This window comes from Parasteatoda tepidariorum, chromosome 4 (assembly GCF_043381705.1).
Source record: "Parasteatoda tepidariorum isolate YZ-2023 chromosome 4, CAS_Ptep_4.0, whole genome shotgun sequence".
In the NCBI taxonomy this organism is placed as follows: Eukaryota; Metazoa; Arthropoda; class Arachnida; order Araneae; family Theridiidae; genus Parasteatoda; species Parasteatoda tepidariorum.
The window spans coordinates 36,516,718-36,529,050 of record NC_092207.1 but is presented as its reverse complement, the minus strand read 5'-3'; the positions used below and the strand labels follow the sequence as shown (position 1 = coordinate 36,529,050).

The following is a 12,333-nucleotide window of genomic DNA, read 5'->3' as shown; positions in this document are numbered from 1 at the left end:
CGAGGGGGTAGCGTGGCAGCACGAATTTGGTTTTCCAAATAGGACCACAAATGCTCTATTGGATAAAGGTCAGGTGAATTTGGGGGCCAAGACATGACTTGAAAGTCACTGGAATGTTCCTCGAACCAATCCATGACGATTCAACCTTTATGACATGGTGCATTTTCCTGTTGGTAAACACCATCCCCCGCAGGAAAAACTGTTGCCATGAATGGGTGAACCTGGTCTGCAACTATGTTCAAGTAGCTTACAGACGTCAGGGATTGTTCTATGAGGATTATGGGTCCTAATGTACCCCATGAAAACATTGTTCCTGGCCCAGAAACCATGAAAACCTGGACGATCCCATTGTTATAGATGGAGGGTGGTCATAATGTAATGGCTCTTCGGTGTATATGTCCCTCAGATATTTTTAAAAAATCTTTTGGGATAAATAAGCCTGAATTTTATACAAACGCATGTCCCACTGGGTTTCTGTTATTATATTAACCTATTAGGCTAATTCACCGAATATTTTTATTTTCACTTTATTTAATCTATTAAAATAGTAATTTATATTTTTATAAGAAAATAAAAATTGATCTTTAACCCTTTTAAGTTTTGTAGACAAATAAACTGGTTTTTAATCCTTTCATTTTCCGTTTTGGTTTCAATAATGATTAATCAGAGCATGAAAGATTTTTAGTTTTCCTGCCCAATAAATAAATTTGAGATTTCTTATTTGAGTTTCTATATTTTTACGATGATACTCTAGAAATATGTAGGTTGGCCAAAATTAAAGTTGGTCATGTGTTTGAATCTGAATAGGTTTTAGGCGGATTTTGCATTTTCCGGGCTGTTACTATTTTGGTCATCTTTTAAATTAAAGGTGGGGCGAATATCGTGCATAAAATATTTAAATGAGTTGCTATCACTGAAATTTATATTATTTTTAAATTCTATCTTAAATATTTAGTTTCGAGAAATATTGGTTATTTTATTATTTTGCACCATAAAATCTAAATTCTTATGTTGTATTGACATCGTTCATTAACTGTGTTCTTCGTACAACAAAAGCATTTGATTTTCTAATGTAATACTTATTTGTTATTTAATAATTAATATCTCAAAAAAATGTAAGGCTCCTAAATGCATTTTTTCTTCCTTCAAAAATTTGTAAAGTTGTACTAGTTTACTTTTGAAACAAACACCTGACGTTGACTTTAGAACCCCATTTGATACAATAGCCAAAACTATTCTTGTTTTGCTTACCTAATTATTGCTATTTCAAAAATGTTGTTTGTTTTTATTGATCATTGCTATTGTTTTATTTATTATTTAATCGCAGTTTTGATTTGTGAATTTATCTTTTATATTATTAAGGTTGTACAGCGCGCAAAATGAAAATTTTACACCATTAATAATTTGTGATCTAATGAACGTATTTTCACTTAGAAGGATATAATTATAACCGTTGCTGAACACCCAACCCAGTTTTGAACTTACAAATGTTTCAATGTTCAATTTCCTAGCCGTGAAATTTTGAACCGAATCCTGAAGACAAGGGAACTCCTGGATCAAGTATTTAGAGAAATTTGCCATCTTAGAGGACTGTTTTATGTATCTAACCCGTGTTTGCATTTGCATTACATTGAGTGGAAAACCACGAAAACCTCCTATGGTTAGCCTGACGGCAAGGGGACTCTAACACCATGATCCGCCTACTACTGAGTGTAATTTTAGGCCAGCGATATGATCGGTCCAAGTCGGGTGCGGAATTCGGATCGACCAGCCAACGCTGGGATTCAAACCCGGATCACCTCATTTAGATTTATATTTGTTCACGCTGAAATGTATTTCTCAAGAAATGTCCATTTTAAGCAATTTTTACGTCGTTTTCATACCGATTATTACCATCATATACTGGATTAGTATTACCATCATATTACCATCATATACTGGATTAGTATGACCATCATATTACCATCATATACTGGATGGATTACTACCATCATACCGATTATTACCGATTATTACTCGTTTTCATACCATCTGTGAGTCAAAATGCTAAATCTTGTTAGTCAAAATTAAAGTAATTTTTTTTGAGGAGAATCCAAATCTGCGATAAAAAGCATAGGTTCTGATTTATGATTTTGAAGTTACTCTTACCCCCATGGTTAAGATCAGAGGTTGAGTTTGGTATCATTGTGTGCATTTCTTGGAACTATTTTCTTTGAGAACTTTTTGAACTATGCGATTTTTTCGGGACAATCGAGTACTGTTTCTAAACTATTATGGCCTTTCGTTGCACCGCAATAATTCTTCAAGAGTGTAGCTAAAATTTTATAAATGTGGGCTTAATTTTGATATATTTAATGATTTTTCATTATAGTAGCCCTACAAAGTGATAAGCAGTCTAGAAAGCAGGATAGTGAAAAACAGCAACAGAAATTCAATGCACCAGCACTTGATGTTAACAGTACAAAACAGGTGATTCGCCATACGTCTTTCAGCAGCAATCCAGTGGAAGAACTTGTATACGTAAATAGAAACCATCCTTGCGATCCCAAAAATATTTCTCGGTCACTAAGAGGGAATGAAATTTGGGAAACTGAAGAGGAATTGAGAGCTGTTTGCATTTTGTACAGAGTTACCAAAACACCTGTGATGAAAGTTAAACAGTTGGATAAGGTAGGTTAATCCGTTTTTTATGTTTATTCTTTTAAGCGTGTGATAATGGATTTGAAAAGTGTACTACAATTTAATCTACTGGGGTACCGCGCGTGGCGAGTTCTATACCTGCACGCAACACCTGCGAATCAATGAACCTTTTTTTCCCAGTTTGCTTATCTATGGTTTACGGTGAATTAAGTTTTCTTTTTTTGCTGCGTTAAATTATAGATCTGTCTTTTTTAGGATCAATCAAAAAAATATGCAGAGCCTTGTTTGGAAATTGTTATGAACTTTAATGTTTCCTTCAATAATGTTTTTTTTTCTAGTATGTAATGCCCGGTTCTTGAAACTTATTGATTAAACAAGTGTGTGGTGCATAGTCCTGAGGTTACTACGACTTTTACACATACAGTTTTTGTTTCATAACCATCGTTAAACAGTAGACCCAATTTCCGGGTTTACGACTACTAATGTTCAGCTCCTTAGCCTTGTAATTTTAAACCCAATACAGAAGACAAGGGAACTCTTAGATCAAATATTGGGAGAAATTTTATTGAACTAACTCGCATTTGCGTTACATGGAGAGGAAGACAGCGAGAACCTCCCATGGTTAGCCTGTTACAAAGGGACTCTAACCCATGATCCGTCTACCACAGAGGATATTTCTCGAAAGCTTGAACTCTCTATCCTCTGAGACATCGCGGCACTACACATAGAGTTTGTCACCTTCCACGATTCTTTTTTTTTCTTTTAAAGTTGTTGTTGCATGTTGCACTGTGGTTCCATGTAGAATGGTGAAATGAATGAGAAGGCCGAATTTAAATAACAATCAAATTCAATAATTATAAGAAAAATAAAATAGTGTGGGAAGTAATATTTAGGCTTCCCTATAAAACTTCCATTTGCCTGAAACTCAAGTTATACATATTCATAATTTTTATGACAAATGTCAGCGCCCTCGAATGGTGATTGAAACTAGTTGTAACAACGCACTCCGGATCTTGTTGCTGATCAATTAAAGGAAAAGAAAACTGTGTTCTAGCAGGCACCCTCGATTTTCTTCTTCTAATTTTTTCTAAAAAAAGAATACTTTGTGTGTTACTGTATATATATATANTATATATATAGCCTTGACTAGAGAGATTGCTTCAGATTCTTGCATTGTTCTGCCCGGTTCCTGTAATTTGACTTAATTAAAATAGATATGTAATGCATTGCCCATTGCAATTTACTCCATAATTTTAAAAAAAACTGCTGTAAATTGAAGCTGGAAAAATATATTTGAAGAAAGAAAAGTAAATATCAACGAACACTCTTGAAAGTGGACTATTCACCCACGCAATCCTCTTGTTAAATGAAAAGTCGAACAAGAAAAACACTCCTAAAAACAATACCACACTTTCTGATTTTAATTGTTTTTTTTTTACTCAATTAGTTGCTTAAGTGCCTTGCTCTGAAAATGAGCTTAAGTAAAAAAATTCTAAACACACACTGCACGTTTCTAAGTTTGTCTTAAGGCTGGATCTAAATTATTATTAATATTTTTTTATCTCTCATTAAGATAAAATGTGTGAGAGCTGAATATATTGAACTTTTAATTTCTGTTAATAGATAACAAATTTCATGAAAATATTTCTTTGGTAGAGTTAAAAAATAGAAATAAATTATTAACCTATTTATAAAAAAAGGTAGTAGTATACGAAATTGGTTGTTTAACCGTATTAGGTAAAAGCAGTTAATTAACGGTAGTTTTCAGAGTTTGAATATCATTTTATTTATGGTTATTTGTCTGTTTTGTTTAAATATGGTGATGTTTGTTTAAATATGACAATTAAATAAATTGTTATTTAACCATTTTTTTCGAGAAATTTCTAACAGTGCAGACTTATGCGTGAATTAATTGATACAGAATATTGTACATATTTAATGTCATTTAAAAAAATTATATTTATGAAATATTTATTTCTGAGAAATTAATTTTAAAAGTAGTCTGATAATTCTGAAAAGCATATTGTTATTAAACATATATACCGAACATGTACTATCTATTGTTAAATTTCATATCATTATCACTAATATTTTTATAGTATCTATAATAAAACTTCAAGTATCATTTTTCTCTTCATATTTAAATATTGCAGATTATTTTGTCCGTTCAGCTTTATTTTTGAAAAAGATGCATCAAAGTATTTATTTTTCACAGTTATAAATATTTAATTAACACAAAAAAAATTATACTTTCCATCTATTTTTGAGGCATTATTTATTTTATTTAAAGAATTGGTCGAATTATTAATACTCTTATTTAAGGAATAATTAATTTTTATGATGGGACAACATTCTTTATTATTCATGATTTTTTTTGCCGAGGGAAAAAATTATTTAAAGGCAATAACTGCAAAAAATAATGATTTTTTTTCTAATGGCAGGTACTGAACTTTAAAGTCCTTCTTCTGGGAAGATACCGGAAGTGTTGCTCATTTAACGTTACCCAGTGGGCACATGTGAGCCTAAGTCACGGAGAAGAGCAACATTACCCACGCCACACCGGCATAGATACCCGTTCATAGGGTGGGCCACATTCACACATCACAAAAAAAGACAACACAAAGAGAGAAACATCCATGCCCAGAGCGGGATCTGAACCCGCAGCTATTGACTTTGCAGTCAGGCACGCTAACTGCTCGACCACCTGGCCTGCAAAAAAATGAGTTAGAAAATAAAGAAGATACTAATTCATGAAAGACCACTTTTTGGTTTCATTAAAAAGCATTATTTGCCATAAATTAATGAGTTCTTTAGAATAAGAATTTAAAACAGAGATATATTTGTGGTTATCACGTGATACCCTACTGTGGCGACATCTAGTGATGAATTAAAACTTTAAAAAATAATTATTTTTCAATTTTTATTTTTTTATTTTTTTTATTTCTATTTTTTTCTTCAAATTTTTCAAAATTAGTTTTTAAAACGAAAAGGGAAATATGCAGAAAATTCTTAACATCCAATCATAGCCTAGAATCTAATTCTTTTTTCAGTTGTTTATCTTTTAACATTCATGGAAGGAATGACGCGTAATGTTACAGATGACGTAAACAGCGCCCGAAACTACTAAAACTGAATAATTAATTTATTTCGTTTTATTGTTATTCTATTAAATAAAGAAACATTATTTTTGCAAGTTAAAGTGAAAGGTGAGTGATTAGAAAGAACAGAAAATATGTAAAAGTGATGGGAGAAGTATGAATTCATTGCCTTGCCAGTTTATTTTACTATTGTATTTAAATAAAAAACAAGCAACGTGTTATTGGATAAAATCGAAAATAATCTTCTGTTTCACACTGATGATAAATCAGTGCGATCCCTTATTAAAGAACTCTAGAACTGCAAAGAAAGAAAGAAATATCTATCTTCGCTAATTTATAAATATCTTCAAAATATTTAAAAGTCACACACAGCCAGACACTTCTTTAATTGCATAAAATTATAATCATAATTATTATTAATATTTTTTTTGCAGATGTGTCATGAAAATGAAGGAGACAATCTCAAATCAGATAGTAAAATTTCTACGATTTCTGAACAGCTAAGTGGAAGTGTGATGCCATTCAAAGATAATAAAATTAGTAAATTAAAAACTGATGAAAACGATGGATCATTTTTTCAAAGTATCAAAGCTATGAAAGAAATATATACCAATCCGGTGTACGTCCTCATAAGCATCTGCATGGCAACATATGTTATCATTTTCATACCAATCATAACCGTGACCGTGGACTACAGCAAAGACAAAGGGATTTCGGAATCTTATGGGAAGTACCTCATCAATGCCCTTGCAATTGGTGACTTAGTTGGTTAGTATATCTACAAGGTACAAAATATGGTCACACTAGTTAATTTATTATGTGCTAAAAATTATGTCTCTAAAATTGAGAATCAAATAATGAATTTTAAATATTAAAACAAAATGTCAGCTTTTAGGTTCCTGAGTTTTTCTCCAATTTTCTGTTTCCTCTATGAATCATGCAGTATTTATGCATTTTAAAAAGAACTCAGAATATATAAAAATAAGTCTTAATTTTTTATTTTATCTCCAGATAAATGTACAGCACCCACCGCGTTTAAATGATCACATTGGTACCTGATTTTGAAGGTACTTGAAGATTTTGATTCCAAAAAACGATAAATAAACAGATTATACATTCCAAATATCAACCTTGTGTTAGACACGAAACAGTTTCTAATTTTTTTTTTACAGAGTTACTAGTATAAATGAAGAATACAGTTCATTAATCCATATTTCAAAAAATTTAATTGTTAATTAATTTTTTTAATTAAAGTTAGTGTAACTATTTTAATTTAAATATAGTTTTTACAAGGTTAAAAATACACAAATTAAGGCAGATTTTCTTTATTCAATTTTTCAAAATATGAAACGATTCCCGCAAATCAAATTTGATAAATAAGGAGCAGTGTTGAATGGATCAGTGTCACCACTCATTGGTAATGTTCTGAAAATTTTAATAGTTTAGTTAATGGGAATCCCACCATTTCCCAATATTTGGAAGTTCATTCTAATTTATTCTGTTGCCTCCTGGATTTCCCGCCAAATCCTCTTTCACATGTTTCTTTTTATTTCTATCGAATTCTCACATGTTTCTTTTTTATTATTATCATATTCTAACTTGTTCTTCTGTCCTTATTGGACAAAACACTTTGCACGTGTTTCTCTCTTTACTTCTCTTTTATCATTTGGTGTTCAGACTCTGAGGACGGATCCTGTTCACAGAACCGAAATTATAATAAGTTCGTTTATGTACTTTCATTTATGTACTTTCATTTGAGCTTCATTCGCGTTGTTTCTTTTTGCTTTAATCTACACAGTACAAAGTATACTCGATCCTTTTTGGACACCTTATTTTCTCTGAAAGAAAAGACCACCATCCTCACGCACACCTGTACACAACTCTTCCACATTCTAATAAATTCTACATTCCAATAATTCGGTGATAGCGAGATAACTGCATTTGATAACTGAAGAATTTTTTATGTTTTCATGTAAATATGAATCTAGTCTTGGAAATTTGATCACAATAATCGGCTGATTCCATTAAACAGTGTTTATACAAACCAATGGTCTATGTAATTATTCAGTTTAAAAATATTTTTGGCTCATATAAAGAAAAATTTTAAGATCGTTTAAATACATTTTTAACAAGTAGTTCGGCTTAAATTTCATGACCACATGCTCTTTTTTATCACGTTACACTGGGCTCCTTTGAGATGAATGCAGGATCGAAATTCTATTTTTCCCATAATTTAAGATTATCAAGACTATAAAAGAAATTATAATAATTATGTAGTATAATAAGTTAATAATACAGTATAATAATTTAATAAATAATTTATAACAATGCAGTATAATAATTAAAAAAAATTCTAATAATAATCAAAGAGTATTAATAATGAATTTTCAAAACGTGTTTTTTGTATTATATGTTGCATGATATTTTCAAGAATATCAAACACGATGATTGACATGACAATAGGGAAATCTTGCGATGCATGATCAGCTACAGATAATTATTTTTAAAATTTTCTTGTTACATAAATAAAAATACATTTCAAAATTTTTTTTAAGACAGATAATAATTAGACAGGGGAACATGTATTACACTGCATTTATGCAAATTCTTGATCTTTTCTACTTTGTGTGTGGAGATTTCAAATCCGGAATTAGTTTTGCGTCTAAAGCTACAATTTTTTAGTCTATTTTTAGCCGAAATGAACAAGTTTTAAAAACTTTATAAATAACAGGAGACAGATGTAATGCTTCGACAAACATCTAAGGGAGTCGGAGCAATTGATGGAGTTGGATTTAATTTTTAAGATTTCTCTTTATTTTGTAAACTGATCTTCCACGGAAAAGAGCTTACACACTTCAAATATTTAACAGGAAATAAAACTAATTAAATAAATACGTGATACACACATCCGATACTTTGAGCTCCGAATGAATAAAACAAAATAACATGAACAAAGCACAAATAAAGGTACATATATAGATATCCTATAGTTTTGGTACACACAATAATCTTTCCCAGTGTCTCAACACAAAATGATAGTAGAAAAATAACGAGACAAAAACGTTGCAAAGAGAAAAGGATTGGTTTAACCAGTAGAAAAGAAGTACAGGACAATTTTTTCAAAATATTCAAGTGGGAAAATTAAAATTTTTAAAAAAATATGGGAAGATTCCCAAGGAAGCAAGGTTGCTTCACGAAGATTAGTGTTGAAGATTTAAAAAGATTAAAAATCAAACGTATCATTAAAATTCCAATTATAGAAGAAGATAAGAATTAAATTCTCATGGAAGATCATTTAATGTTTTGATTTTGGATATGGCTCTAAAAAAAATTCGAAATTCAAGGGTTTGTTCAATTTTACACAGGATTACACTGACATGAAAATATCCAGTTAATTAATATCAGCGATAGTGTTTGTTATGTTAGATAAAGTTTGTTTTTGGTTTAGGATCTAGTTTTTAGTTAATAAGACAACAATCTTACTTCCAGGAAGACTTTGTTTTGGTTGGGTGACTGATCGAGGCTTCATGACGATTCCTTCCTTCGTGACAACGTTGCTGGTCTTGCAAGGCATCTTCATTGCACTGTTTCCTATTACCAATTCCCTGTACACCTTCATGACACTTCAAGTCCTTTATGGAATGGCATCTGGGAGTATGCTCGTGCTATTTCCTGTACTGGTGCTAAAGTATGTGGACATGAATAAACAAGCAGTAGCAATAGCTTGTGTTGGCTTCCTTTCTGGTTTAGTCTCATTCTGCATACCGCCACTCATTGGTAAGAAAAGCTTCAACAACCTATCTACATAATAATACTAGAGGGGCTTAAGGAGAAAAAAGTTCCAAATAAATACTGCACTGAGAAAAAAGTTTGATCAAATTTACCAGAATATGGTAAAATTTACTGTGTTTCTGGCTCTACAGGAATCCCGAAAATCTCGATAATTTTTACCGAAGCACTATGATAATGATTTTTAAGTAAAATTTACAATAAATTATGGTTTTTTTAATACGTGATAAAATTTGGTAATTGTGGTAAAATTTGTCAATTTTAGCATGATACGACATAAAAACTATTTAATCAGTTGGCATTTTTTACTAAATGTTGATGTTTAGTAATAAGAATTATAATTTTGAAAACCAGAATTTCCGGTAAACTGTTGCCATACAAAGGGAAGAATTACGAAATGAATGGTTTAAATACCATATATTTTGATTTTCTAAACTAGAACTGTTTTTGGTTTTTTTGAAATTTTTTTTAACCAGAAATGTTATTACCATACCGTACGATAATTTAACCAGAATTTTTTCCCCATGCATTAGCTTAGTCATAGTATATATTTAGTGAAGAATTCAAAATATTAAAGCAATTAAAATAATAATAATACATCCTATGCGAAAACGAGCTTAGCAGAAGTGAGTCCAAAAGGAATTAAACAAATGAGACAGTGAAAAAATGAAAAAAAATTGGAAAATATGACAACCAAAGCTGACGTTTTCAGGGGATGTTATGAAAGCAAAACCTTTCCTATCGAGAAAGCAAGACGAAGATCTAAAATTGCTTTCTCTGTGCCCCAAAGTTTTTGCCAAAGACCAGGAAAAGAATAGAATGCATAAAATACAATAAAACACAGAAGAATAATAAAGTTTATATTATACAATCACTATATTATCTTCTGTGTTTTATTGTATTTTATGCATTCTATTCTTTTCCTGGACTTTGGCAAAACCTTTGGGGTACAGAGAGGAAAGCAATTTTAGATTTTTGTCTTGCTTTCTCGATAGAAAAGGTTTTGCTTTTATGACATCCGAGGCTGGTACCCCCTGAAAACATCAGCTTTGGTTGTCATATATTCCAATTTTTTTTTAATTTTTTACATTGTCTTATTTATATATTTAGTGAGTCATAAATAGCTTCATTGAAATGCACCAAAACATGTAAGTTGAATTAATAAAACAAAATATTTAATTTTAGGAATAAAAACATATACAATTTAATTTGAATGGTCAAATGTAAGTCGTAAGAGCTACAATGAAAAATATTACACATCGGCATCTCTTTCAAATATATGAACTGTACAACAAAATAAATGCTAATTTACGACCTCCAATGGGTATATTGTTTGAATTCCTTTTAAGCAAGGCCGATGAAGTATTTTCATTTTAATTATTTTATTTATTAGACATGCTTCCTCATTACAATTTGCACATGCAGGCAAGACAATAATTTTTTATTGCTGATTCTGTGAATGTGTTGTTTGAAGTTAAGTTAAATAGATTTAAAAATTTTAATACTTCAATGATATAAATGTTAAAACTATTTTTAATTCGTATAGTATTGCCAATTATCACTATCATCATTATTTATTTAATTTTTAGGTTACTTTCGAGATAAAGTTGGATCTTACGATGGAATGTTCTATTTAACCGGAGGAGTATCCATTATATCAGGAGGAATGTGGTTGCTGGAACCCGTTGTCGTTAAACTTTATTATGGAGACGATTATCAGGAAAAAATTGACAATAAAAACTACTTTAAGAACATCGAAGGGCATGAAAAAGAAGCCAAACCAAGCTGATCAGGAGTAGAAGAAACCCTTGAAAACGTACCTGACATGTTCTAGCTCAGGGAAATTGAAACAGAGCTTTATTTTACTTTTAATGATTTAAAGTTTCAGTTGCACATCAGAACTATTTATTCTCTCTCAACGCTTTCAACGAGTTAAAGCAAGAAATATTTATGTAATGGTTTTTACTGTTTTTGTATTAAATTAAAACTTTTTATAATTGTAAAGTGTCTTTGGCATCGCAAAATTTGAAAATCCAGGACATAATAAGAGAGTATATTCTCCGTGAAGAATTAACACTATGCAGATTCATCTGTTTTCTTCTTCAGTTGATTCTAGAAAAATTTACACAAATTAAAAAAAAAAAAAAAAAAAAGGAAATTTTTTTTTCAAAAGAACACCGGGTATTTCAATCAGAGGACATGAAGTTCGCGTCATTAACCGCTCTCCACACTGAGAAAAAAAGTATGGTCAAAATTTCCAGATACTGGTAAAATTGACTTTGCTTCTGGTTCTATTTTAATAACGAAAAACTCAGTGATTTTTACCGAAGAGCTTTGGTTATGATTTTGGAAAACAAAATATAGTTTTAAATATGTTATAAAATTTGGTAAATAAGGCAAAATTTGGTAATTTTATCATGATACCTTAAAGCATGGCTTAAAAACCATTTATTCGGTAAAATTTATTTTTCAGTTCAGAATTTTTCACTTAATGTGTGATAATACGAACAATAATTTTTAAAAACAAAGTTTTCACTAAACAGTTATCATACGAATGGAAAAATTACCAAAATAATGGTTTAAATACCATATCTTTTTTTTCTACCAGAAATGACATTACTATAGCAAAGCGTTTTTTGTTGTTTATAAGTATAATTTTTCATTAGTGCAAAATATTTAAATTTGTTTTAAAATGACAAAATCATAATGATTTTCAGAGCCTAAACTGTGATTGTTTATTTGTTGCTTAAATATTTTTACCTCATAAAGCATATATTTTTAAATTTGAAATTGATATTGTTATTCC

General features: G+C 30.5%; 1 protein-coding gene across 1 annotated transcript; it reads left to right on the top strand.

The window, feature by feature from the left end:
- Nucleotides 1-2,371: 2,371 nt before the first annotated feature.
- Nucleotides 2,372-11,524, top strand: LOC107453240 (monocarboxylate transporter 12; the record flags this gene model as incomplete). Its single annotated transcript, XM_043045951.2, is given in 4 exon segments — nucleotides 2,372-2,670; nucleotides 6,173-6,506; nucleotides 9,228-9,515; nucleotides 11,117-11,524. Coding segments are annotated over 4 exon segments (846 nt in total). The 3' UTR covers nucleotides 11,317-11,524.
- Nucleotides 11,525-12,333: the final 809 nt, after the last annotated feature.